We start from the raw sequence: 26839 nt of genomic DNA on the forward strand, positions 1-26839 counted from the left end.
TTAGTAAAACAATATATACAACGCCTGGCATATGATAGATTTGCAATCAATATATTTTTTTGCAATCAATATATTTTTTAATAAATCAATGCATTTAGCATTGTTTTTTCTTTAATGCCCCATTAACTTTTTAATTTGAAAGGAATTAATTATTGTGTAATTTAGGAGACTATCATTTCTTTGTCATTTGAGAAGACTATGTGTTATATTTGCAAAATGGAATGAATTGCAAGTTTTTTTCCCTTTTCCGCCCACAAAAAGGTCTGTGTCCTTGAACATAAAATGTAAAGAATCCCTGAGATGTTAATTATTGGCAAGTTGTCTCACTTGTAACCTAAGAAAATAATTGATGCACAAAGATTACTAGTTAACAGGATTGCTTAAAAAGGGTATAAAAGAATTTCAGCATGATATTCCATATTCTATCTCCTACCATTGACATCAACAAAATAGCTACCAACCATGAAGTGGCTGATATCATTTTTTTTAATTTTCCTACTAAATTTTACTGAATCCAGAACAATGCATAGAAATGCATATGGAATAGGTAAGATATTGTTTTTATTTTTTCTCTATCAAAATTCTTAAATTTTCATTTATTCATTTGTCTTGATTTATTGATCATGTTTCCTATACCGTATAGAAGGCAATATTTAATTGGTGAATATCTAAATAAATGACAACCTTTTAACTCTACAAGAGGCTTACAAAAGTATGGTAGAGCTTAATATTATCCATAAATGGTTTAATTGCTCCATGTTGAATTCTTTTTTGTATATTACTAGGTCATAATCCTGGCTCCTTCATAAACAGACTGATAAAATAAGGAATCTCTCTCTCTCTCTCTCTCTCTCTCTCTCTCTCTCTATATATATATATATATATATATATACACATATATATATATAAATTTTTTTTTTACTTCAGAAAAAAGTGTCATTATGTGAAGAGGAAACATTTTTCATGATTTTTTTTTTTTCCACTTTCCAGCTTCGATATTGGACTCTTCCAAATGTTCTGCAAAGGTGAATTTAGCTGACATGTAAGTTTTGCTTATATAAATGTATTTTAATACACAAAGCAATGATTATTTAAGTCTGGTAATTAAAAGAAATTAGATAGCCTTATCCCTTTTTAAAAGTACTAAAACAAATTGAATAATGTCAAAAAAAGTTATTAATTGATATCGAGGAGATAGAACTATTGGCTTTTGTCTTTGATGTTAGCCTCTAGATTCCTTGAAACTCCATGGGACAAACCAAATCAGATTGTAAGAATTGAAGATTAGTGTCTCTTTAAGTGGTAACCATATATGAGTTCAGTAATTTTTCCTTTCAATTCCAATAGAATAATAGTACTGTATTTTCTGCTCTGAATATTCTTTTAATCCTAGAAGCAAATAATGGAAGGTAAAATATGCTGTTTTCTGTTATTATAGAGGGTGTATTGTACCCTTGGATGCAATCTTTCTTCCCACTCCATGCTTCCGAAGTTTCCAATACGTCATTTAAAATAATGTATTTCTACTACTACTTCTTGCACACAGAAACTTACTAGGCAATAGTTTGGTCCAATCCAAAGCACTGCAGTCTTGAATTAAATCTTGATCATACTGGGAGTAGAGACAGGCAGACGTCTAGTGAACAAGTCTTTCCTTAAATTTAATGGAGATATAAAGAACACAGGGAAACTCAATTATGGGTGCATTACAGTGGTGACCACAAAAGGAAGAAGCCCTTTTGTGAGAAATCTTCTTTGACTTTTAACAAATACAGATATATTTATAGCAGATAGAGACAAGAAGAATACTTACATTTTTTCTGGATGACTAGAACTCATTTCACATAAAATTTTAGCAAATGTCATCCACTAAGGAGGTTATAACATAATAGAAAATAAAACCAAGCAGACAAAAAATAAGTTGAGGAAAGAAACTTTATATAAATTTGTTGCTTAAGCATTCAAATATATTTTTGTTTCAGAGCTACCATAGTTTTTGCTCAGTTTGTTCAAGAAGCCACTTATGAAGAAGTAAGCAAAATGGTGAAAGATGTATTGGCTGTAATTGAGAAACCCACAGGCAGTGATCAGCCCACAGAGTGTCTAGAAAACCAGGTAAGACCTTTTTTAAAAAGCACTGTGATAGTTGACTAAAATTTAGCATGCAGCAGAGAAGATACAGGGATAGCATGAGAAATACATTTTAATATTTGAAGACCTGTTGTATGAAAGTGACATTAGATTAATTCTCAATTGCTGAATAGAGCATAAGGTGAAACAATGATTACCTATTATAGAAAGACAAAACAGTCATGGACATTAAGAGCTAAGGTTCTGAAATAAGAGTTTCTGCATGATCATGGGCATGTTAATTAACTTCCTTGAGCTTTAGTTTCTGTTGAAGATCCTTAAGGCATGCAGTGCTGAAACAGGGAAAACATCAAGGTCATGGCTAAAAACTGATCAGCTTGGGCCGGAAGATGACCTGTATACAGACCAAGATGTTCTTTCTTATGTCTACAAAGCTATGTCTGGGGGACAAACTAGATTTAAAAAAATAAATAAATAACTTGATGGAACAAAACCATGGAGGTAAATGTGTGCCTGGACAAGGCCAAATGCTAAAAAAATACTTCATTGTCTAGTAACTAACCTGAGGGAGTGAGTCACAATAAAAGTGAGTTACACTGGACACTCAGGATGCTTAAACACAAATGAGAAGCCTTGCATCCTCTGGCTCCCTCTTAAACTCTACTTTGTATTTATCATTTCTTGGGAATTTCCATGGCTCAAGGCACAATCAGATTCCACACTCAACCCTGTTCACCAGAGCCGGACTCTGGCAAGTTTCCTTCTATAAAATAAGGAATAATAAAAGCTTCCACTTCAAGATTGCCATGGTAATTGATATAAAAATTGCAATAAGGGTTAATTTTTAAAGTATTCAGTGACAGGCATTTTCTAGGGAGTTATAGACACATTGGAAATCAAATATTTTATGACATAGAACATAGCACTGATGAATCAGAATGGATGTTCAGTGAGCCAAGAGAACTTAGATGGAACTTATTGGCAGAATAGCTGCTTTGCTTACAAATATTAAATTATTTCATCTTTACAGTAATTGTTAAAGATAGATGCTAATGGTCTAGCCAAGAAAGCTGGAGCACAGAGAGGTAGAGTAACTTGGTTAAGGAACTCATAACCGAGATGTAAACCATGTGTCTCCAGGACAAATACCCTTGGAATTAGCTGGTGTATCTTGGTGTACTCAGAACTGTACCCTGACCATGTCCTACATTATAGTGTATAGTACAAATGTGGATAGCACATTTGTAGGGTTGCCTGATTTAGCAAACAAACAACATGATGCTCACTTATGTTTGCATTTCAGGTAAACCATATAAACTTTTTTAATATAAGGATGTCTTAATGTAGAAGTTCAAATAATAATAATTATCATTGTTTTTCCTCAATATTGACAGGAACTTTATAATAAAAGAACTACCCAATGATGGAACAACTTATTCAGAGAATCCTCTGTCATGGTGGGTTCATAAAGTGGCCAAAAAGATAGGAATAGTGTAGAGGAGATGACCTGTTACAGATTCTAATACTTTGATTTTAAGTATTTTGAATCTGTAATTGATAAAAATCTGAAATTGATAGAAATCCTGGTTTTGCTCTCCATTTTTCATTTGTCCTGATAATCTTCTGAAAATCTGTATAAATTAAACAAAATGCATTCTATGCTGCAACTTTAGTTCCAGTGAGAGGTTCAAAGCAATGTTACATTGGTGATTTATCATTATAAACTTAAAGACTTGATTTTTATATAGGTTATGAACTATATAGTTTATAAACATATTGGTTATGAATCAAATATCTTTTTTTAAAAGATTTATTTATTTATGCATACAAGAGCTGGGGTACAGGCCAGAGATATGGTGGGTGAGAGGATTCGCCAGAGACAGAGTGGGGAGCAGAACAGGCAGAGTGACTGAAATACACTGTTGAGGGAGCAGCGGGCGAAATAGGAGAGGTCTGCTGTGCCATGTAGGTTGCTCCCTGGCGGGCCGGGGATTGAATTCGTGCTGCAGAGCCTGTGGATTTCTTCAAAGTGTGGTGCTTAACCTCTTGTGCCACCAGGGAGGCCCTGAATAAAATATCTTAAGTCCTACTACAGATTTCCAGGATTCTCTAAATATTACCAGTTATAAAAGCTAAACAAAAAGCTTTCTTTTCTCTCTTTTTTTTTTAACAAAAAGTTTTCTGAAATAAATGAGACACATGTATTCCTCACAAGTACACTTCAGAATATTAGTGTCATCATCTCGTTTTGTTAAAATTAAGGCAATGACTATTTCAAATTTTATTTAATTAAATATGTATGACTGCTGAAAAGTGATTGATGCTATTTTTTCTATTCCTTAAGTTATTCTGATGTGTATATGAAAATAATAACCAATTTTCTTCATGAATGCATACATTAAAAATACTTTTATTTAAAAAAAATATAATATTTGGGCCTCCCCGGTGGTACAGCGGTTGAGCGCTGGGTTGCGAAGCTGCCTACAGCCTCTGCAGCACCAGTTCGATCCCCGGCTGCCTGGCGAGGGTCCCACATGGCGTGCAGACCTCTCCTGCCGCCTGCTGCTCCCCTCAGCAGTGTACTTTGGTCCTTCTGCCTGTTCTGCTCCCTGCTCTGGCTCTAGTGAATTCTCTCACCCTCCCACGCTTCTGACTGTGCCCAGTGCTTGTATAAATAAATAAATATATCTTCAAAAAAAATAAAATAAAAAAAGTATAATATTTTTTACTGAGGCAACATTAATTTTTAAAACATTGTATGTTATTTGGAGAGATAGTTTTATAACTTTTTAGGTGTATGTTGCTATACTATGCCCACCACCAAAGTACCAATATCCAATTTTAGATCAATGTCTTATTATAGGAATTCCCCACAGAATAATTAAGTTTGAAAATGGTTTAAATCAAAAAAAATCTTTTAGAGCATGAGGGCAAATTTTTGATAAAAGGGAAAATAAAATATTTCAAAATGTTTTTTGGTCGAACAGATGAGTGGATTGAGAAGATGTGGTATGTATATATATATATATATATATATATACACACAGTGGAATACTACTCAGTAATCAAAAAAGATAAACTCATGCCATTCACAGCAACACGGATGGGGCTGCAAGGGCTTATGCTCAGTGAAATAAGTCAGAAAGAAAAAGAGAAATATTGGATAGTTTCACTTATAGGAGGAAAATAGAGAAACCTATGTTACAAGGGATCGGGGGAAAAAAGACAAAACTAGCAGTCAAACTATAAATCAGAGATATTCAGCAGAGGAGGGGGAGTGAGAGGGATCAAAACAGGAAGGAAGAGCACAAGAGTCGATAGTGATGGTTCACAGGTGTCTTGGTGGTGAGAATTTTATGGGGACAACACCTGAGAGGAGAAATCAAACATTGTACAAAAATGAACAATTATGTAAAAACATATAAATAAAAATGGGAAAATTGTTTTTTGGTGAAACAAAATAAATATTGAATGTTCTTTTTCTTTTTAAAATGATATAAATTTGTCTGGTAGTCATATGCATTATTCAAGGTTGGAAACTAAATCTCCATTTCCAAAAGGCATCAAGGAAAGCAACCTCCTCAGGCTGAAACAAAATATATTGAAAGTTATATGGGGAATTAATTTCTTAATCTTTAGTACTTAGTGAATATCAAAAAATTTTCACATATTTTCCAAAAATTTTAGGTGAAGCTAGTTGTATTTCTTTAAAAATAATTTTTTTTTTATAGTTACCTGTCTTTCTGGAAGAAATTTGCCATGAGAAGGAAATTCTTGAAAAATATGGACTTGCAGACTGCTGCAGCCAAAGTGAAGAGGAAAGACATAACTGTTTGCTAGCACGCAAAAAGGCTGCCCCAGCATCCATTCCACCCTTCCAAGTTCCAGAACCTGTCACGAGTTGTAAGGCGTACGAGAAAAATAGCGAGGCATTCATGAATCGGTAAGGATCCAACTGAACGGTAAATTAAGACCCAGATAAAGAGGCGTACCAAGCAGAATCCAGTACTTCTGCAAATTATAGATGTACTCTAAAATGTGGAGAAGTAGAAATAGTGTTTGGTGTTACATCTGCTGAGGTCCTGGACTAGAAAATGAGTTGGACAATGTTCATTGTATATTTTGATTGCACGGCACAATAAATAGATACAGTAAGGCAGGTCCTTGATTAAGGTCATTCCATTCAGGTTCATTTTGTTACAATGTTAATGAGAAGGATAAAAATGGATTCTTAGCTGGGGCTACTGTCTTTGTGGAATTGGCTCATTCTCTCCTTTTCTGTGTGGGTTTTCTTCAGATAGTAGGTTTCCTTTCATCAGATTGACCGGCATATTTCACTTGTCCTAGTCCGAGTGAGTGTTGGGGGTGTGTGTGTGACCGATGATGGAATGTGTCCTCTCTAGGACTGGTTCTTCAACTTGGACCTCGAGTTTCCAGGATAGGCTGCGGTTTCCAGTGACCCTTAACTGGACTAAGCAGGTTGGAAATTGAATGAATGAGTGAATGAATGAATGAATGAATGAATACAAATGGTTGTTTGACATTAGACATGTTTGCATTCTTTAGAAGTTTGGTCATGTTTCTATGACCACAAATGTGCCATCAGAAATGAACTCTTTTGGTATCAGAAATTAACTCTTTTTGTATCAGTTAGCCTCTGGGAAACTAGTGTCATTACATACCATTTTACTTAAAGTTGAAATTTGCTCTTGAGAAGGACTTACCAATAGACTACACACCAAATCACCAGCATTTCCTGTAGTCTTTTGAGGTACACCTTGCTTTTTGTCTTCTAATCTTTCAATTTTAGCTTGCCCAAGAGTTTACTAAAATCATACAAAATGTCTCCTTCTGGACCAAATTGCCTAGAAAATAGAAATGTTCATAACCCCAAAATGTTTAAAGTTCACAAACATGGCTTACAATTATACTTTTAGAATGTTGTAGAAACCTATGTGTATGGTATAAATGATGAAATTAATGCTTATAAGCACCCTTTGAAGTATCCTTATCAGTTTCCTATTCTTTTTCCTGTTTCTTCCCATTTTGTAGTTGAGGAAATTGAAGCTTAGATGTTACGACAGTTGACTTAGAGAACACCAGTAATACATTCCCAATATGGGATTTGATTCCAGATTCTCTGTTGGGTTAGCTTATATCTAACTTTTTTTTTTAAAGATTTATTTATTTATACAAGATCTGGGGTACTGAGGTGAGAGGATTCACCAGAGACAGAGTGGGGAACAGAACAGGCAGACTGACGAAATACATTGCTGAGGGGAGCAGCGGGTGAGACAGGAGAGGTCTGCTGCACCATGTGGGACACTTACAGGCTGGCTGGGATCAAACCGGTGCTGCAGAGGCTGCGGGCAGCTTCACAGCTTGGTGCTCAACTGCCTGCGCCACCAGGGGAGGTCCTATCTAACTTTCAATCACTTCTTTTTCGCTAAGCCAGAGAAATAGAGTCTTCCTTTAGAACATCTCCACTATGGAAAACGCCAAGGTGGATAACTACATTCTGCACTGAACAGGCAAAAAAATTTACTTCTCTGTTTTACTTGTGGAGGTCTGTCCTTGCTGCCCCTGAAACATATCTGCATAGGATTATAAAAAAGATGCTTTAATAAGAATCATAGTGAACATTTCTGCCTATTTTCTTTTCATACTAGAACATGTTATGTCAGCTATCAGATTTCCCCCCACCTTGGGAATCTTCAGTGAGAAAAATTTTTGGTGACATGTAGGAAAAATATGACTTTTTGAATTTTTAAACTAATTTCAGAGTCCATTTCCAAGTAGTAGTGTTCTTATTTGTATGTGTTTTTAATCTTACTGAACTATTTCATTTTACAGCTATATCTATGAGATGGCAAGAAGACACCCCTACCTGTATGCATCTACAATTCTTTCTTTGGCTGTTCACTATGACAAAATAATTCCACCTTGCTGCCAAGCTGAAAACGCAGTTGAATGCTTCCAAACGAAGGTATTATATTTGTGTGGCTATCTGAACCAATACTTTGATCTGGCTATGACTCATATAAAGCAAGTTAAATATTGCGTGTAGAGCTCCATCTTCAGAATATATTTCAGCAGCCTGATACTCTTTGGGCTGTTTTTTAATTCAGTCATTTATTCATTCATTAACCAACAATTATCTTATTAGTCAGGAAGTGAATTTGGTGAGATAAAGAAAGATGTAGAGATGATAGTATAAATAAAACAGAGAGGAGTAAGAAGTAAAAGAGGGGTAAAAGGAGATGGAATAGGAGGAAAACAGGAAGAGCACAAGGAAAGAGAAAACAAGGAAAGAGATTTATGAAAAACGATTTACATTTATTATTTCTTTTAGTCCTTAGAATAAATTTGAGGTGTAAGCATTATTGTCATTTAACAACAATTGATTTAGAAAAGTGAATAGCTATCTTAGGCTACGATGGCTAGAATGATATCCACAATTAATTACTTGCAACAAGAATTTCCTAAGAATTGCCATCATTTCCACAATGTCAGGTTGAAATACAAACTTAAGTTTTTTGTGACTGTAAAGATATTGAGAAATTTTCAGATTTTAATCTGTTATAAAGCTGTTTAAAAGTACATTTAGGGGCCTCCCGGTGGCGCAGCGGTTGAGCGCTGGGTTGCGAAGCTGCCCGCGGCCTCTGTGGCGCCGGTTCGATCCCTGGCTGCTCCCCGGCCACCGGAGGAGGGTCCCACATGGCGTGCAGACCTCTCCTGCCGCCCGCTGCTCCCCTCAGCAGTGTACTTCGGTCCTTCTGCCTGCTCTGCTCCCCGCTCTGGCTCTGGTGAATTCTCTCACCCTCCCGCGCTTCTGACTGTACCCAGTGCATGTATAAACAAAACAAACAAACCAGCAAACAAATAAATAAAGCATGCCTCTATAAAAAAAAAAAAAAAATAAAAGTACATTTATTCATTATCCCAATTTGAAAAGCTTTAATATTTTGGTTTTAAGGTATGTTTTGTAAATCTGTTGGGCACAAATGCATATAAATGAACTTAAAAGAATGAAGTTCTGCAAAAATGTATTACGTTTTTATGTTTAGCTTTCTGAAAATTATATTATTATTATTATTTTTTTTTTTGGTGGGACCCTCGCTGGCTGCTGGGGAACGAACCTGTGCTGCAGAGGCTGCGGGCAGCCTCACAGCCCAGGGCTCAACCGCTGTGCCACCAGGGGAGGCCCTATTATTATTATTATTTTAAAGATTTATTTATTTATGCATAGAAGAACTGGGGTGTAAGCCAGAGGTGAGGGGAATGAAAGGATTCACCAGAGAGTGGAGAGCAGAACAGTGTACTGAAATACACTGCTGAGGGGAGCAGCGGGCCAGGCAGGAGAGGTCTGCTGCACCATATGGGCTGCTCCCTGGCCAGCCAGGGGGATTGAACTCATGCTTCAGTGGCTGGTGAAAGTTTGATAGCGCTGTCTTTAACCCCTGCGCCACCAGAGAGGCCCAAATTGTATTATGTTTACTTAGGTAATGTTAGTCTACAACACTGTATATAAGTTAAGGCTCTTGGTTCACACCACAACCATCATCAACATACCCATAATCTTCCACCAGTTCTTTGCATCTCTTCCCCAAACCTCCCCCTCTCTTAACTTCAAATCTGCAGTCAGACATCTAGACTTTGTTTTGTCTTCCACATATTCATTTGTAATTATTAGTAAAGAATTTTAGTAGTTTCATATTTTACCTATATCTAATTACCTATTTCTAATTATTAGAGCCTGAAAAAAAAATACACACTTTCTTGATGCCCTGTTTCTTCCATATCTAGGCCGCATCTATAACAAAAGTATTAAGAGAAAGCAGCTTGGTAAATCAACATATGTGTGCAGTGATAAAAAAATTTGGACCCCAAACCTCTGAAGCCATGTAAGTTTAAGCAATTTCTAGGGAAGAAGGTGACCCTTGCAGAACTTCCGTTTTACAATTTGATTTCTTCTCGTCACTGTTTTAGAGAATGTAGTTTCCTTTGATGTGAGCAAATGTCATTAGAATCATGAGGTCATAGGATTGGAAGGAAGTTAACACATCAATCTGCTAGCACTTGTTCCAAACTTAACTAATGTCTAGATGAGACGCTATTTAGAGAAGGTATTTGAGATTTGTATAAATATCTTTAGCAATTCTTTCAGATACTCTTAAGTTCTGGCCTACAATAAAATTATACCTCATCATTAGACCTAGAATCTCTATAAAGATTCTGAATTCTCTACAGAATAGATTAGTCTTAACTGATGTATTTTTGGCTTAACAAGAAATTACTGATATTAATTCTGCTTCCTAGTTTACTATAAAGTTTGTTACGTCAATTATTGCTTCCTATGAAAATATTCATTTGAGGCAATCATATCGAAAACTATGTCAGGAAAAAAAGTTACCTTTGAAGAACTGGCAAGTATTTTAGCCGATTAGAACAATGAAACTCACTGAAGTTTCTTATCCCGGTTGCTAACTAGCTTAAAGGCAAATTTGGGGTTTTTTCAATTGATCTCACACTTACACTTAACATATCCATTTGCCTTCTTTATCCTTGATAGTCTTTATCTATCTAGCGTCTACCTACTAACCTACCATCTACTTATCTATTTATCCATTCATCCGTCCATACATCTAATCTAACTCTGCCTCATTTTCTATCTTTGTTGTTTGGGCGAACTGGAATATTAAATAAAAACCAAACAAACAAAAAACAGTGGGATTATCCTGTCCACCCCCTTCATTTATAGACGTGAGTAACTTGAGGGCAAGAGAGAGATTAAAGCAATTCATCCAAGATCACACTACTGGTCACTAGAACCCAATTTTTCTAAATCCTTGTATATTGTTTTCTTCGTGTCTACTTGTTTACAATGTAGTGATTTCTAATTGTCTGTATCCTGACAAATGACATTTTGAGGACAGATGTAAGAATAAGAATTACCAGTGGTTTAGAACTGCACCGTCCAATATGGAAGCCTCCAGCCACATGCAGCTCCTGATCATTTGCAATGTTGCAGGCACAAATGAGGATCGGTGGTCTAAGTGTAACATATACCCCAGATTCAAAGATAGTATAAAAAGAAGAAAGTATAATATCTCATTCATAGGTTTTATATTGATTGTATAATGAAATGATTTTTGTAAGTTGTGTTAAAAACATTGCTAACATGAATTTAACATGTCCCATTTTACTTTTTATTGTGCTTATTAGAGAATTTTAAACTCTATAACTTGTTTTAAGTATTTTCCAACTTTTATGATGACTTATTTCTAATATAGGAAGCACCTGAGCTGCTAATCAAAGGGTTTTATGTATACGCATGATTCATCTTTATCAGTAACAACACCACCAGTTGTTCTAGGAAGTAGTGATTTCTCCTAGTATTTCTTAAAATTTATTGAAATATGTAGAAGGAATAATAATTCTTATTTTTTCCCTTTTTGGCCATACTACATGCTTCTCCATGTTTTTGGTCCTGTATCATTGATTTGCAAACATGATCCCTTCCCTTTTTTTCAGAAGTATTTTTTCCCTCCTACGGAAAAAAATGGTTCGTATTCTCTTGGATTTTTCCATTTCTTAATAGTTCACCTTTTCAATTATTTCCCACTTAACTCACAACAATAACCCCAAATGTTCAGCATTAAGAATGAACAGCAAAAAGATAGATTTCATTGGAATTCACAGGAAAGGTTTTAGAGAAAGAAAATTACTTCCAAACCATTTGGGAGTCAAGGTCACAATTTATAGAGCCATTCCTTAAAGGGTTGGTTTGGAACCAATAAGACTTATAACAGTTTCTCTTTTTTTTTTCTTTTTCTTTTTGTTTTAAGATTTATTTATTTATGTATACGAGAACTAGGTTGCAGGCCAAAGGTGTGGGGGCTGAGAGGAGTCACCAGGGACAGAGTGGGGAACAGAACAGGTGGACTGGCTGAAATACACTGCTGAGGGGAGCAGCAGGCGAGACAGGGGAGGTCTGCTGCGCCATGTGGGTAGCTCCCTGGCCAGCAGAGGATCAAACTTGTGCTGCAGAGGTTGAAGATAGCTTCACAATGCTGTGTTTAACCCCTTGCACCACCAGGGAGGCCCTCTCTTTTCTTTTTCAAGTAACAAGAACATTTCAGATCTTTCTCTTTGGAGCTACAAATGTACTGATAGTCCAGAAATGTTATTTAATTTTCATAATCCATATTGATCTCTAATTCTTTCACCCTCACCACCAGAGTTACTACCGAACTGAGTCAAAAGTTTCCCAAAGCGAATTTCACAGAAATTCAGAAACTGGTCCTGGATGTGGCTCACATACATGAGGAATGTTGCCGAGGAAACATGCTGGAGTGTATCCAGGATGGGGTAAAAAGCCTTGCTTCCTAAACACATGTCTTTCCATTCTTTTTCTTTTTCTTTCATTCTAAATGGGAAAAGGCTGTCTACTTCAGTGGGTCACAGGGTATATTAATTAACTGACTGGGTGAAATAACAGACTTCTTGATTAAAAAAATTAAACCATTTTATGTTGATCTTGCTATTCTCTTTTCAGAAGTACACTCCTCTGTGAGATCCAAGCCCATTCATTCACATTTTTAAAGGAGATGGTAGCTCCTCTTGACATCTCCATACAGACTCTTGGGAGATAGACTATTTTGAATGTATTTGCCTTTCCATCCATTTGTTTTTTCATTTGACAGATATATTCGAATATTTTCTTTTAAGATTTATTTATTTATTTATATAAGCACTGGGTACAGTCAGAAGCGCTGGAGGGTGAGAGAATATACCAGAGCCAGAGTGGGGACCAGAGCAGGCAGAAGGACCGAAGTACACTGCTGAGGGGAGCAGCGGGCGGCAGGGGAGGTCTGCAAGCCATGTGGGGCCCTCCTCTGGTGGCAGGGGAGCAGCCGGGGATCGAACCGGTGCTGCAGAGGCCACAGGCAGCTTCGCAGCCCAGAGCTCAACCGCTGCACCACCGGGGAGGCCCATATTTGAATATTTTCTATGCACTAGATACTTGAGGGACACTTGTTATGGAGGCACAAACTGACTTCAAGTCATTTATATTTTGTTAGAAGAGATAAGACATGTGACCTCCTTAGATTAAGAAGGCATTGCCTTTCATTTACTGTTAGCTCCAAGACTGCCAGCACAATGCTTAGCATAAGTAAAATAACATGTTATATACTCATTTATCTATTATATGAATACTATAAAATATAATAGAAGAAACTATTTTCCAAAGTAAAAAAGTTAGCTATGACAAAAAAAGGTGTGAATAAAGAACTGTAGGTGAATTAAAAACCCAAGGTAAAAAAAAACAACAACAAACAAACCCAAGAGCAAAATCCTTGGGCATATCCTAGCCAGTTACTGTTAAGTAGTGTGGAGTTAGTCTAGTTTGAATCAAATTCTAGGCCTCCTAGATATTGTATGAGATGCTACTCTATTCCCAGGTGACTCCCTGTCTGGTCCATTGTGATAACTCTTCCACTAAGGAAGCTTATAGTCACTGAAAATCAAGGCTGGAACTTTGTTTCCAGGGGGCTGTTAAATGTGAAGATAAAATGCTCAGTTCAGCCCAGTTCCATGGAAATTTGGTTGCGATATCCTTTAAAGTCAGCAGGACCCAGGCTGTAAGGGACACCTAAGGTGGATGAACAGCAGAGACTGCTGGGGTGAGGACCCCCAAAATAGATTTTCCTACTTTATTTATTTTTTCTTCTGTAAGTACCTACCTGCGTATTAGGGACATTAACAAAAAGTATTTTGTTTTTCTTTGAGGTCAGTTTTCTCAGTCTTTATTGGACAATTTTACTTATATATATAATGATTATTTTCATTAGTATTTCATTTTTTTGTGTGTTCATAACTACCCCTTTTTCTTTAAAGTGGAAAAATCAAATTCAGTATAATATGTAAATTGGATTTCAATGGCTGAGTAATGAGATCTAATTGTCCCTGATGAGAATGCACAGAATTTTCAGTCCTATGATAGGGATTTGTAAACTTAATTTTTTCTGGCCACTTAGGTATACTGTCATTTAATTGTGTATAGACTGCCATCTGGAGGTCATGTGGGTTACTGCAGATTAGGTTTGCCGTCCATGTTATGACTTCAACAGCCAATGTTGTCAGCAGCAAATTTCAGTACGAATAGAATGATAAACGTCAGTGTGCATGCCATTTGATTTGAGGAGTACATTTATCGCTTGTTTTTCAAAAAGCTTCCTATTAAAATATAATAATAGGTTTTCGTAGACAGCTCTGAAGAGATAAAATTGAACCAATAGGGTTAGATAGAAGGGACTCAGGAAAGGTAAAGTAGGAAGAAAACAGTAAAATGGGAGGTAAGGTAAATGACTTCTTTCTACTTCATTCTATTCTTCCTTTTTTTTTCCTTCCTTCCTCCCTCCCTTTTTCCCTTCCTTCTTAGAACTATCCCTGAGGTCCTGAATTATAGAATAAACCTTAAAGACTTATACTTTATTTTTCCAATTACAGGAAAGAATTATGTCCTACATATGTTCTCAACAAGCTTTTCTGTCAAGCAAAATAGCAGAATGCTGCAAATTGCCCATATTTGAACTTGGGCTCTGTGTAATGCGTGTAGAAAATGATGAAAAACCTGAAGGCTTATCTCCAAATCTAAGTAGGTTTTTAGGAGATAGACATTTCAGCCAATTTACTTCAAGGGAAAAAGCGATATCCATGGCAAGGTAACACTCTCTAAATTTATGTTCACACATAAGTAATGACTCTCATGTGACCCCACTGTTGAAATGGGGAGTGATGGATATGGTTTTTGAGCTAATGTGTTAAAACAAATAACCAAATTATTGGAATGAGATCTATCTTATTCTTATGATATTCTAACACTGCTGTTTTTAATGGTGTGACTTAGGAGTTTGTATTTTAGTTTGAATAAATTATCTAGAGTCAGAAGCATTGTCATTTCTTTATGAATCACTCATATGAAGGCCATCATTGGACTTTCAAATAAGATGTGGATATTTTTGTAATAAGGGCTCCTGATTAAGAATGCTCTTTTCCACTGTATACATCTCCTAAATGCAGAACTCATTAGTTGAAGCTAGAGAGAAGAGCTTTTATTGGAATAGTTTATTTGCTATTTATTTAATAGGCTTTATTTTTGTAAGGAAGTCAAAACATGTTGAGAGACACTTCAGGAAAGTAGTTTGGTTGTAATATAATTGATAGGACATGCTCTCATTCCATTTGCCTTTAAGGGAAGCAAGGATTCAAGTTAATACATGTATCTTTATTGTATCGTATGTCTATAGTCACTATTAAAGGAGGGATTTGTGTGCAGCTTTTAGGATATTATACTTAATGATCTCCAAGGTTCTTTCTAAATTTAAGAGTCAGTTTCTAATGTAGTAATGAAAAAATGGCCCAATTTTCTTTTTAATATTCCCTGAGGATATTACTCTATTGTTGCATTAAGATTAGACATTCACACATTGTTTGCACTGCTAGATAACATTATGCAAACAAGAACAAAGTTCAGCTTTAAAAAACACATATTGATAATTTATTAGTGGTAGAACTAAATGCAACCAATTTTTATAACTTGGCAATAGAATTAATAAATTGAAGAATTGTCTTTAAATTTATACATCCCCACACACCCAAAGCTGTTGCTTGCTTAATAGAAGCAGTTCTTCATTTGAAAAGGTTCCTTGCAGTAGAATTTTCCTCAGTCAAGACTTACCTTCCCCCAGACATGTGTGGTTTCCTTCATCCAGGTTTCTGTTTTGAAATAGCCACTCAGAGACTTTCTTGACCGCACACTCTAAATTAGGGGTCACCTTTCCCCTCTCACCTTTCTTCTTTCTCTGCAATGACTTACCACTGCCTGAAATTAGATGACCCATTTCTTTTTTGTCTCCTTATAATGTATGCTTTTGCAAAGTCAGGTATTACATTCTATCTATACATTATGGAATCGTAAAGAAATGTTTGCATAGAGTAGGCACCAGAAAAATATTTGTAAAAGAATGTATATAAAGTCCATAATGGAAAAAGCAAAGTGAAGGCTACAAAAGAATGCAAAACACCATGTTAGAACAATTTGAGTGATTATGATTTGTGTTAATAGTTTTGCCATTCATATAGTTTAAATCCTATTTTGTTTCTAGGTTTATTTCCTTGAATTTTAAAGTCTGAATCCCATATTACACAGGAATAATTTGTTAATTCCAATAACATGATATTTTTTATACATATTTCAGATTTACTTATGAATATTCAAGAAGGCATATTGAGCTTGCTGTCTCAGTAGTTCTAAGAGCTGTTGATGGATACAAGGAGTTTTTAGAGAAGTGTTCCCAGTCTGAAAATCCTCTTGAATGCCAGGATAAAGGGGTAAATTGCTCCATTTTTTAGGGGTAATTTGAAAAACTGAATGATAATCTTCAAAATGTGGTTTGCTTGAAAGCATGTAGCTATTAACTGGTAATAATTTTTATCTATTAACCTGTTATCTACATATTAAGTAGTTATTAATTGGTAGTGAACAACGAATGGCTTTACATATATTAGAAATAAAAATGTTAAGCGAAAGTTCTATTCATTTTGGAACAGCTCCAGAAAGGCAAGAATTTTGTATAGATAGAGCTATAATCCTTTATCCAAAGATTGAATCCTGCCATCAAATAATTTTGTGATTCACAAAGTTTTAAGCTTAATCTCCCCAAAGTCCATTTGCTTTACTCTCACAATTCACATTTTACCATGCTTAATATTAGAAAAAATTTTAAAGTTGTTTTCTCTAAGATTGGTATCATAATAGAATAAAATATAATTAGTCAATTTTTATATGTGAAGTTAAATATCTGGAAATAGAACAACATATGTAATAATGTTTGTATTTTCAGGAAGAAGAAGTAGAGAAATATATCCAGGAGAGCCACGCATTGGCAAAGCGAAGCTGTGCTCTGTTCCAGAAATTAGGAGAATATTACTTGCAAAATGCGTATGTTCTTAAAAATACTGTTTTTAATGATTTAAAATTGTTAACTCCTGAAAGAAATATGAATTTAGTCACCCATATTTACTTTAATTTCAGTTGCTATTTCAACTTGGAAGTCAGTATAATTTAATCATCCAATTTCCCCCAAAGGAAGGTCAGTTTTCCCAAAGCCCCTCTTTTTTAAGCATCAATATTCATAGCTTTAGTAGTAATAGCAAATGCTATTATCATCATGATACCTTTAACAGGTGATGATTAAACAAACCATGGTAAATCCCCTCTCTCAGGGAGAACAAGAATGGCCTGTGAAGTCTGATCTATGCTACTGGTTTGGTTTACCCGTACCAGGCTGATTTTTGCAAAAAAGATATCCATTCTGTCATGGCCTGTTGTAGATAAAACCACAAAAAATAAAAAAATATATATATCAAAATGAATGAGCAAAATAAACAAAATTAAATGCCCAGAATTCGTTTCCCATTGTGATAGTTGGGGTGACAAGAGTATAGGATGTGGTTGTTACAGAGAGTTCATCTCAAACATTGATCCAAATACCATGTGGATCAAACAAGTGAGCTGACTTCATATCTTCTCACATCATAAGCGGGTCTTTGAGAACGCATAGGAAGTCTGAAAACTTGTAAGTGACTCAGAAAGATTTGGTGGAAAATGCTTTCAGATTTCTCGTTGCTTACGCCAAGAAAGCCCCTCAACTGACCTCACCTGAGCTGATGGCCTACACCAAGAAGATGACGAATGCTGCAGCCACCTGTTGCCAGCTCAGTGGGGACAAGCGCTTGGCCTGTGGTGAGGGAGCGGTGAGTGTTTGGCTTACTCCCACCTGGTTTCTACCCCACTAGACTGGAAATAACCTCATAATTTCTATTTAAGGGAAATGGTAAAACTCAATGTGGAGGTGGCTTTACTAGACTTCTTCCAGCCATTGGTTGCAGTTGAAGGGAGCAAGTGTTCTTAGCTCTAAATGGTTAGCATGTGGTCAGGCTTCCTGACCTTCTAGAATGGCTGTCTGAACCAGCTTTATGTACAGGAGAGACAGAATAACCAATATGCCATTCAATTCATGATTTTTTTTTTTGGTCTACTAAATATTTTAATGTTAAAAAGAGAAAATTTTCACTTTGTAGATTAAAATTAGTCATTTTGTTTTTACCTATATTTCTATTTTGCTTTTGGTAGTACAATCGTTTTATTATGATTGGGGACAGATTGTTTGTGTTGACAGCGTATAGGGTAGAGAAGAAAGCAAGTCTCCCTCCCACCATCACTACCTCAGATATCAGTTGAAAATATAGGTGTGCTTCTGACTGACTAGCTATAGATCAGAACATCGCACAGCCCTATCCTCTTTTATGATGAAGTTGCTAAAATGACTCACAGAATTCAAACATTTCACTTACTTGATTATTAATCGTTGTTGATTGATTTTCAACATTGCTTCTTCTGGAGTTCAGGGGGTGAAACTGAAAATCTTATCAATTAGGAAATTCCAAGATTTTTAGGAGCCTGTGCCAGAAACAAGTAGGAAGAGCAAATATATATTATTATAAATTGCACTATTATACCTTTGTGAAACAGGTGATCTACATAACTCATTCAACAATAATCTGATACAAAGTAGGCACACAAAAGGTATTGATCTTACTGAAAATTACTAGAAAGTGCTTAAGAATTACCTTGGAAGAGTGGAAAGTAGGACAATTCTAAACTAGGAAAGCCATATAGACACACAATGGCTCAATTTCTTTTTAATTAGGACTATATGTTAGCTATATGGATGTAAGCATGCATGTTTGTGCAATTCTTTCATTCAGACAGTGCTTCTATGAATCCCTAAAGTAAGATAGAAAGCTCAACTTTATATATGTGGGAAATGTAAATCATGTATTGATTTCCTAAGTTAAGGTAGACACTTTTGCCATCATCTGCCTCCTCCTTTGAAGTGTTTGTAATTGGAAGCATGCTTCAAAGAGCTGACATAAATGGCTGAAGGGACTGTGATCAACATCACCAATGAAACATCTTATTAAGAACTGTGACTTATCCCAAATAAATGATAAACAAGAATCTTTCATATGGCAGCATATCATCCTACACAGACAGAAAATTTTCCAGTGATACTAATTTAAAATGCCAGACATTAAAAATTATTGCAACAATTTCTGCAAACCTGATTCTATTTATGGCTAATATTCAGTCTCGTTGTTTTCTTCTTTCTTATGCTCCTAACTAGGCTGACATCATCATTGGACAGTTATGCCTCCGGCATGAAGAGAATCCTGTGAACTCTGGTGTTGCCCGGTGCTGCGTTTCTTCATATGCCAACAGGAGGCCATGCTTCAGCAGCTTGGTGGTGGATGAAACATATGTGCCTCCACCATTCTCTGCAGACAAGTTCATCTTCCACAAGGATCTGTGCCAAGCCCAGGGTATAGCACTGCAAACGATGAAGCAACAGTAAGAAATTGTTATTTACTAACATGAGAAATACTGACAACATCAAATAACAAATGAGACTTCTACCTCACACAACACTCAGGTTATTACCCCAAAGCACTTAAGTTGCCTTTCAAGTTAGTTTGTCTCAGTGTTTTCACAGCATCATTCTAGGTCTAGAAAGATTCACCAGGGCAGACCATTTCCTGTTTGTAAAAATAGTTTCCATTGCAGCTATTGTTGTGATGCATTTTGGGGTTGAGGGGAAGTGGACAATCTATTTTGGAGAATGAGGGAATGTCTTTGCAATAAACGTGAGTACTTTCATTCTAAAGTAAATAGTTTTTCAAATGTTTTCCTCTTTGTGGAGAGGATAATTGTAATATTTGATTCAGCCATGAAGTGTGGGGTTAAGACATGGAATACACATTTCAATTTAATATAGGTGGTGATTGTAATGCCAGTCAGTGGAATTCATGTGCTCCAAGTTCCCATGCATGTTGATACTCGCTTTGTAAGCAGTCTTTCTTCTGCTTGGATAACCTATTCTTCCCTTTTTTCTCTGTCATAATCCAAGGCATGTTTCAAGGTACATTAAGAATGTCACCTCTTCTGGCAAGCCTTTCCTATTCCCCTGATTAACATTTATCCAACTGAAAAGTATTTCCAATGTGAAAGTATTGCGAAATGAGTAGTGCAGGCAATTAATATGGCCAGTGCTGAGGTAAAGGTGAAATAATTGTGGAGGGCAGGGATTTGAAAATGTGAGTCTATGAATGTAGCTAAGATATATTTTAATTTTTTATAAATTTATTTATATTTTTAATTGAAGTAATATTAAGATCACCCCCATTAGGTGTCACCACCATAGTGCACCAACCACTGAATTACTCATGGTCTACCACCATAGTCCATTGTTCTTTCTTCCCTCTTTGTGCATAAGACATGCTTTAAAAAAGAAAACTGGAAAGCAAGTAAAAAAGGAAGTGAGTAAGAAAAGCACTGTATTTCATTATAGATAAATGTGGTGAAACTAGGAAATAATGTTTCATCTATAATCTGCACAAGTCCAGACCAGTGGAAATTTTGGCCTGTTCTGGCCTCAGTTTTTCTGACGAAAACATTCCACAAGGTGTAAATCTGGTGATGAGTTAATGGCCTGAAGGTTTAGGGTGGGAGTTGCTAGGTTCTGAAAATTGTCTACAAGGAAGGCTTTAGATAAATACCATTGCGTAACAGACTTCTCTTGTTCTTTGTTTTGTTTTAAATCATAGGTTTCTCATTAACCTTGTGAAGCAAAAGCCACAAATAACAGAAGAACAACTTGAAGTCGTCATTGCTGATTTCTCTGCCCTACTGGAAAAGTGCTGTCAGAGCGAAGGGCAGGAAGTCTGCTTTGCAGAAGAGGTATGTGCAGCTCATTTTCACACTCCAAATACTTGGTATGCAATTTTTCTATAATGGATAATGTAAAGAAAACCTCATAAATCTGTAACTTCAAAATAATACTAGAGATATTTAAATTTCACTTAGAAATAGATTGGTGGAAAGAATAAGCATGATTTTTTCACTAAGTATTAGGAGCAAATATATTAAAACATGTTAAGAGATTTAGTAATTTTGATTTATTTCCCAGTAGTGGAAACTATATATTGAAACATAATCAATTGATAATAACATAGTTAGTTTCTAGCCTAAAATTGATCAATCAAGCTAAATGGATTAGAGTTTTAATAGCAAATTAATTGTGCTAACAAGATATTGCAGGACTATTTATAGCACGTTTCTTAACTCATTTTGAAGTGCAATTTTGCATATCAACAAAGTAGAAATTAGGAATTATCTTAATCTATTCAACTTTTTTTTTTAAAAAAAGATTTGTTTATGCATACAAGAACAGGGGTACAGGCCAGAGGTGTGAGCGGGGGTCGGGGGGGTGATGAGAGGATTCACCAGAACACTGCTGAGGGAGGAGTGGGCGAGACAGGAGAGGTCTGCCGCGCCATGTGGGTAGCTCCCTGGCCGGCAGGGGATCGAACTCTGCTCAGTGGCTGTGGATAGCTTCATAGGTTGCGTCTTAACCCCTTGCGCCACCTGGGAGGCCCTTATTCAACAATTTTAACAGGATTTATAGTTGGTTACGTTTTGTAAACCTTTGGTTTGTATTGCTAAATATATTTGCATATAGCATCATTTTATTTTAAAAAGGTATTCTAGCACTCAGCCTTTTGCCAATATATCTATCTCAGAATGTAAAAGTTTGGGTGTTTTGTTAGATGAACTCCCAAGAGATAATATTTAGAAATTCTGAGTTTTCCAAACTTTATAATCTAAATGAGTGTGCTTGAGTGTGTGCACTTATCTGTATATGTCTGTGTTTTTGGTAGGAGGAAGTGGGACACAGGTAACCAAATCAGATTTTAAAAACTAATAAAATAGATTTGATATAAACCACTGCTGATAAATTTGATATAGAAAGATCAATGTTCTCTGATTTAAGAATACATTCATTTAGATGTAGAGAACATTGACAAATAGTAGCAGAAATTCTCTAGAAACCTTTTGACTTCTATTACTGATTTGTAGAGAAAGGCAGGGTAAAGATTAGTACAGATCTACAAAATACAAAATCTATTGTTGCTATGCATGGATTTTTTTCCCCCTTGGCTTCCACTGTCCCAGTTTGTTTGCTTAAGAGATGTGTGCCTTCATTTGAACTTGGTTAATCTATAAACCTGTGACTTTACCCTTCCACACTGTAGAGCTAACTGTACAACTGGTATAGACATCCTTTTCTTTATCTGATGATACACTTATTTGATCTTAATTTGCAGGGTCCAAAGCTGATTTCTAAAACTCGTGCCGCTCTGCAAGTTTAAATTACTTCAGGTAACAGAAAATTCAGACAAAGCTGAATATAATAATGTTGACTCTCACCAAATATTGATGTATAGTGAAATTGCATCCTAAGAGCTACCATTATAAACATTTCTTAGCCATAAAATGCAATTCAGTAAAAGATTTATTTTGAAAATGCCAAAACTTTGTTATCCTAGCAGTATTAAAGTAATGACTTAACTGACTCAAAATTCTTTTGGTTTACTTCAAGGCTTCAGAGAATGTCATCAGATAGGAGACCTTCCTATCTATCTTTATTTTCATGATATGAAAAATAGAACCAGTTACTATTTGTACCTATTCATTTAATTGACACTCAATATGTTTTTGTTCATATTGCAGGGAGAAGAAAAGAAGACTTTATGATTTGGTGTAAACTCTATTTTAATTCTAACTGACTTAAAGCATTTTGTAAATTAATGAAATGATAAAAACTCTTATGTAAGATTTTCCTATCATAGAAAATAAAGCATTTTCAAATGTTTTCTCTTTGTAGTCTGCTTCCTTATGAAAATTTAAAATATCTTTGAATAGATTTATATAGCATTGCCTGAAGCAGATTGTGGTAAAAAAAAACAGAGCATTGGTTATTGAAAGCTATGAATGCCATCTAAGGATGGATTTACAACACTAAAGACTAGACAACTTGGTAAACTTAAAAATGTTCCCATCCAAGCACTGTTTAGTGTTGCCAGGACACGTTGTTCATTACATGACCACTCAAGTATTCTGACAGATAAACTGGAGATGAGAAAAAAAATAATGCATTTAGAGTATTTACCAAGAATGATGCTACTCAAAATTTAGAACCCCTCCACCCCAAATACAATCTTGTTCAATTTTTTTTCACAGACATTTAAAAATATCACTGTTAACTGCACTGTAGATGTTTGATTGAATATAATCAATATTTTCATCCATTCCTGGTTTTATTCCACATGTATCTATTGAGCAGTCATTGGATATCATGTCTGTTCTGGGTGCAGTCACTGTGTCCAGTTGCTCCAGTAGAGAAAAAAGCAACTTGTCTCAGTGCAACAAGATATGATCATGAGAGGGGTGACAACAAATTGTTGAGTGAATCAAAGGGTGGTTGAGACTGATTCATACTGGGCATGGTCCCAGTGGAAAAGACAAAGATTTTCTTTGGCATTCATTTCTTTGAGTAAAAGGAGTAGATCAAGTTATGAAAGAGGATAGCATCGTGAATGTTTTTGGGGAGTTACAAGGTGGGTAGAAATAGAAAGGAATAGAAGATCAAGAAAGATATGCAAGCTATCTAGAATAGAGCCAGATTCTCATGGGTTTATTCCAAAGGGTTTGGATAATATTTTATGGGTAACAGAGGACTGAGATGATATCTAAGCAGAGAAATGGATTCAGTGGCTATCTTTTAGGAAGACAACTCATGACATGTGATTGATGGAGAGTGGTGGTAGAGGAAAGAATATAGAGGAACCAAGTCTGCAAGTGATGCTGAAAAGATCACTCCACCCATAGGGAGGGAGTTTGTATATTAGCTTTGAACAGAAATTTAAGAATTATATTCATGTTTTGGCCTCTGCTCAGGAGAATACAATTATTCCAGAGAAATAAAATGAGTTTTCTCTCTTATTTGCTTTGCATTTTACATTTTTCTTTCAATTTTGTTGCAATAACTGTTAACTATTGATTCTGGTGTAATTTCAAAAGATAACTCATAGATCACAATAAGATAACATAAAATTCAACATAAAAACACTAAGCAGGAAAAATAAATTTTATTGCTGAAATTTCAATAGAGATAAAGCTATCAGGAAAATTTATGAACCAAATGACATTTGTTGAAATATATAAAGGAAAAAATAATAGAAACAAGGACAAATTGACACATAACAATAGTACATTGGAGATTTTAAGCCATTTCTACATCTTTGAAAAGCCAAGGTAGGCAAACAATATCTCTGACAAACAATGTTGTAAACCAATGTTACCTCACTAAAAACAACAAAAACAAAACAAAACAGAAAAAAAATGGGTGAGAACATATAAATGTCTCTAGTCAAGGTTACCAATGACTTCTATGCTGTAAAATCCAGTAGTTATTTCTGTCTTAAATAAACCTGATTTCTCTCAGTAGACTTTGACATGATTGATCACTCCCTTTTCCTTAAAACATTTTGTTCATTTCTGAGTTTTCCTCCAGTTCTTACTGGCTCCATCTCCTCAGTCATTCTTTACTGTATTTGTTCCAACTCTGACTTCTAAATGTTGATGTGCCCCAAAGCAGCTCTTCCTGAATTAACTCTTGTTTTCTAGGTGGTCTCCTCCAGACCCTGCATTTATATCATCTAGATGTTGACAACACATATTTTTTTTATCTCCAGCTTAGATTTCTTCTTAAATTTCTGGAATCATGTATCACTTTCCTCCCTGATATTTTCATGCTTATAAGCATAGACAACTCAGACTTAGACTACTCTAGACCAAATCTTGCCCCACCCCAAATGTGCTTTTCTTTATCTTGTCTGTCTGGGTTTCCCACGCCAGAAGTCTTAGAACCATCTCTTGCTTAGTTTCTCTCTTCTAGTCACTCCTACATCCAATCTATGAGCAAGGCCAATTCCTAAATATGCTTGTTTTTCAGAGGATTTCATTATCAACCAGAAATTTATAGAGGAGAATGTTGAATATATGTGAGTTTTGTTAAACTCTTTTTGATAATAATGGTGTTTGTCAATCTTATTTGATACATTCCATAAATGTTAATATTTCTCAAAGCTAATTTAAATAGAAACCATATCAAAAAGTAAATACAATGTCAATCATTAAATCCAAGAGAAGCAATTGATTTGTCCAAAAGTTGTAAACTTTATAACCTTCACTCTTAGTTTCCTGAGTCTAGTCAGCAAGTAATGTTTTTATGAATTTTTGCTGGGCAGAACTCAAAAATGGAATTCTGCTATTGATTTTTTATGTGCACTGTGTGAACTGCTGTAGCACCATCCTCAATTTTGCTCAATATATTCAGGAAATATCATTTGAAGAAGTGAAAATGCTAGTTAAAAACATGATACAATTCAGAGATAAATATTTGACTGACAAGACACTTCCAATGTGTTCAAAAATTGCTGTAAGTAAATTGTTTGCATTTCTTAAACAAATAAACCTATTTGCCAACCTTGTGAGAAATTTGGTTTGAAAATATAAAAAAGAGATACACTCTATGTCCCTTATTTTTATTTTGCGTTACATTGATATTTAAGTTAAAATATTTTCCCAGAAGAGATGCAATTTTATATTATTAATTGCACAGGAAAACTTGGCTATGAGCTTCCAGTCTGTGTTATGTGTGCACAGGTAGGGACAGTTATAGCCTGAAAAAGTGTATGGAAATAAGACACCCTCCTTCTCTCTCTTTTTGGGTATGTCTTCTACTCTAACATAGTTTTTTCTTGGCCTCCCCCCAAATAGAATCACCTTCTGCACCTCTAGAGAACTATTACCAAACATCAAGACTAAATATTTTAACAACACATTTACACTCTGACACTTTCACCTTGGGAGAAGGGGAAAACGCCATTTTGTCAAGGAAATATAGGCAGCACAAAAAAAGAGTAAGAGGTTATAGGATAAAGGATAGGATAGGATAAGATAGGATAAAGAAGGCTTCCCAGAATGTGGAATGGTAATAAAGGGTGTGGTAAAGATGTTTTGATGGTAAGATTAGGAAAATTACAACCTTTATCCTAAAGGAGCATTCACTGGTCACTGTGTCAGAAGGTTGAGATATTTCCTGGTGAATAACTGATGTCCTTACTTCTCTGTTGTTCAGGATGAAATTTTACTGGAAGATACATGTGCTATGCAGGAGCAAGCACAAGAGTATAATTTTATGCACTATTGCAATAGGGCTGACTTTGAACGAGGACTCTGCTTCTTTCATAATAAGAAAAAGGATGCAGAACTACTTCCTCCTCTCCCTACTTTGGGTTCTGAAGAGAAATGCCAGACTTGTAAAAATACAGAGAATCTTTTCTAAACAAGTAAGTTCAATTTTAATAGAAAAATTATCTGACTGAATTATTCTTAAGCTACATCCGATGTTTAGTACTCAGGAATGTGGTTGGTTTTACTGATTGATTAAATCACTCAGTATGTATTGTGTGCCAGAATCTATGCTCAGTATTGAGGATATGAATGTGAACAAAATATCAGACCTGCTTTCAAGATCCTTCCACTGATGATGCATATTTTCTAATGTGATGAGCCTTACAAAAGAAGAAGCTGTTGTCAACTTGCTAGTGGAGGAAATAATACAGTCTTCCCAAAGGGAAAGTGAAGTTTTTACTGAGGGTAAATATTAAATAAATAAACGTTTAGCACAACTCTTTTTTCAATAATTTGGTAATT

At 35.4% G+C, this 26839-nt stretch overlaps 2 protein-coding genes across 2 annotated transcripts; both read left to right on the forward strand.

The window, feature by feature from the left end:
* Nucleotides 1-452: 452 nt before the first annotated feature.
* Nucleotides 453-22893, forward strand: AFP (alpha fetoprotein). Its single transcript, XM_037529770.2, has 15 exons — nt 453-547; nt 991-1042; nt 1983-2115; nt 5823-6034; nt 7945-8077; nt 9898-9995; nt 12333-12462; nt 14605-14819; nt 16356-16488; nt 17001-17098; nt 17775-17913; nt 19347-19570; nt 20824-20956; nt 22384-22438; nt 22790-22893. Exons 1-14 carry the CDS (start codon nt 463-465, stop codon nt 22426-22428), a joined length of 1830 nt encoding a protein of 609 aa, XP_037385667.1. The 5' UTR covers nt 453-462; the 3' UTR covers nt 22429-22438; nt 22790-22893.
* Nucleotides 22894-23633: 740 nt separating this feature from the next.
* LOC119260327 (afamin-like) lies at nt 23634-26468 on the forward strand. The gene is made up of 4 exons (XM_037529304.1): nt 23634-23676; nt 25074-25122; nt 25427-25559; nt 26262-26468. The coding sequence occupies exons 1-4, from the start codon at nt 23634-23636 to the stop codon at nt 26466-26468; spliced, it is 432 nt and encodes a 143-aa protein (XP_037385201.1).
* Nucleotides 26469-26839: the final 371 nt, after the last annotated feature.

The sequence above is a fragment of the Talpa occidentalis genome, unplaced genomic scaffold (assembly GCF_014898055.3).
Source record: "Talpa occidentalis isolate TD23 unplaced genomic scaffold, MPIMG_talOcc4v2.1 talOcc4.6, whole genome shotgun sequence".
NCBI lineage: Eukaryota > Metazoa > Chordata > Mammalia > Eulipotyphla > Talpidae > Talpa > Talpa occidentalis.

Coding starts and splice junctions, on each gene's coding strand:
- AFP (XM_037529770.2), top strand. CDS start 463: ATGAAGTGGCTGATATCATTTTTTTTAATTTTCCTACTAAATTTTACT. Junction 16,489..17,000: donor TTGAATGCCAGGATAAAGGG/GTAAATTGCTCC, acceptor TTGTATTTTCAG/GAAGAAGAAGTAGAGAAATA. Junction 19,571..20,823: donor CTGCAAACGATGAAGCAACA/GTAAGAAATTGT, acceptor TTTAAATCATAG/GTTTCTCATTAACCTTGTGA.
- LOC119260327 (XM_037529304.1), top strand. CDS start 23,634: ATGAAAGAGGATAGCATCGTGAATGTTTTTGGGGAGTTACAAG. Junction 23,677..25,073: donor TGTTTTTGGGGAGTTACAAG/GTGGGTAGAAAT, acceptor CTTGTTTTTCAG/AGGATTTCATTATCAACCAG. Junction 25,123..25,426: donor GAGGAGAATGTTGAATATAT/GTGAGTTTTGTT, acceptor GAACTGCTGTAG/CACCATCCTCAATTTTGCTC.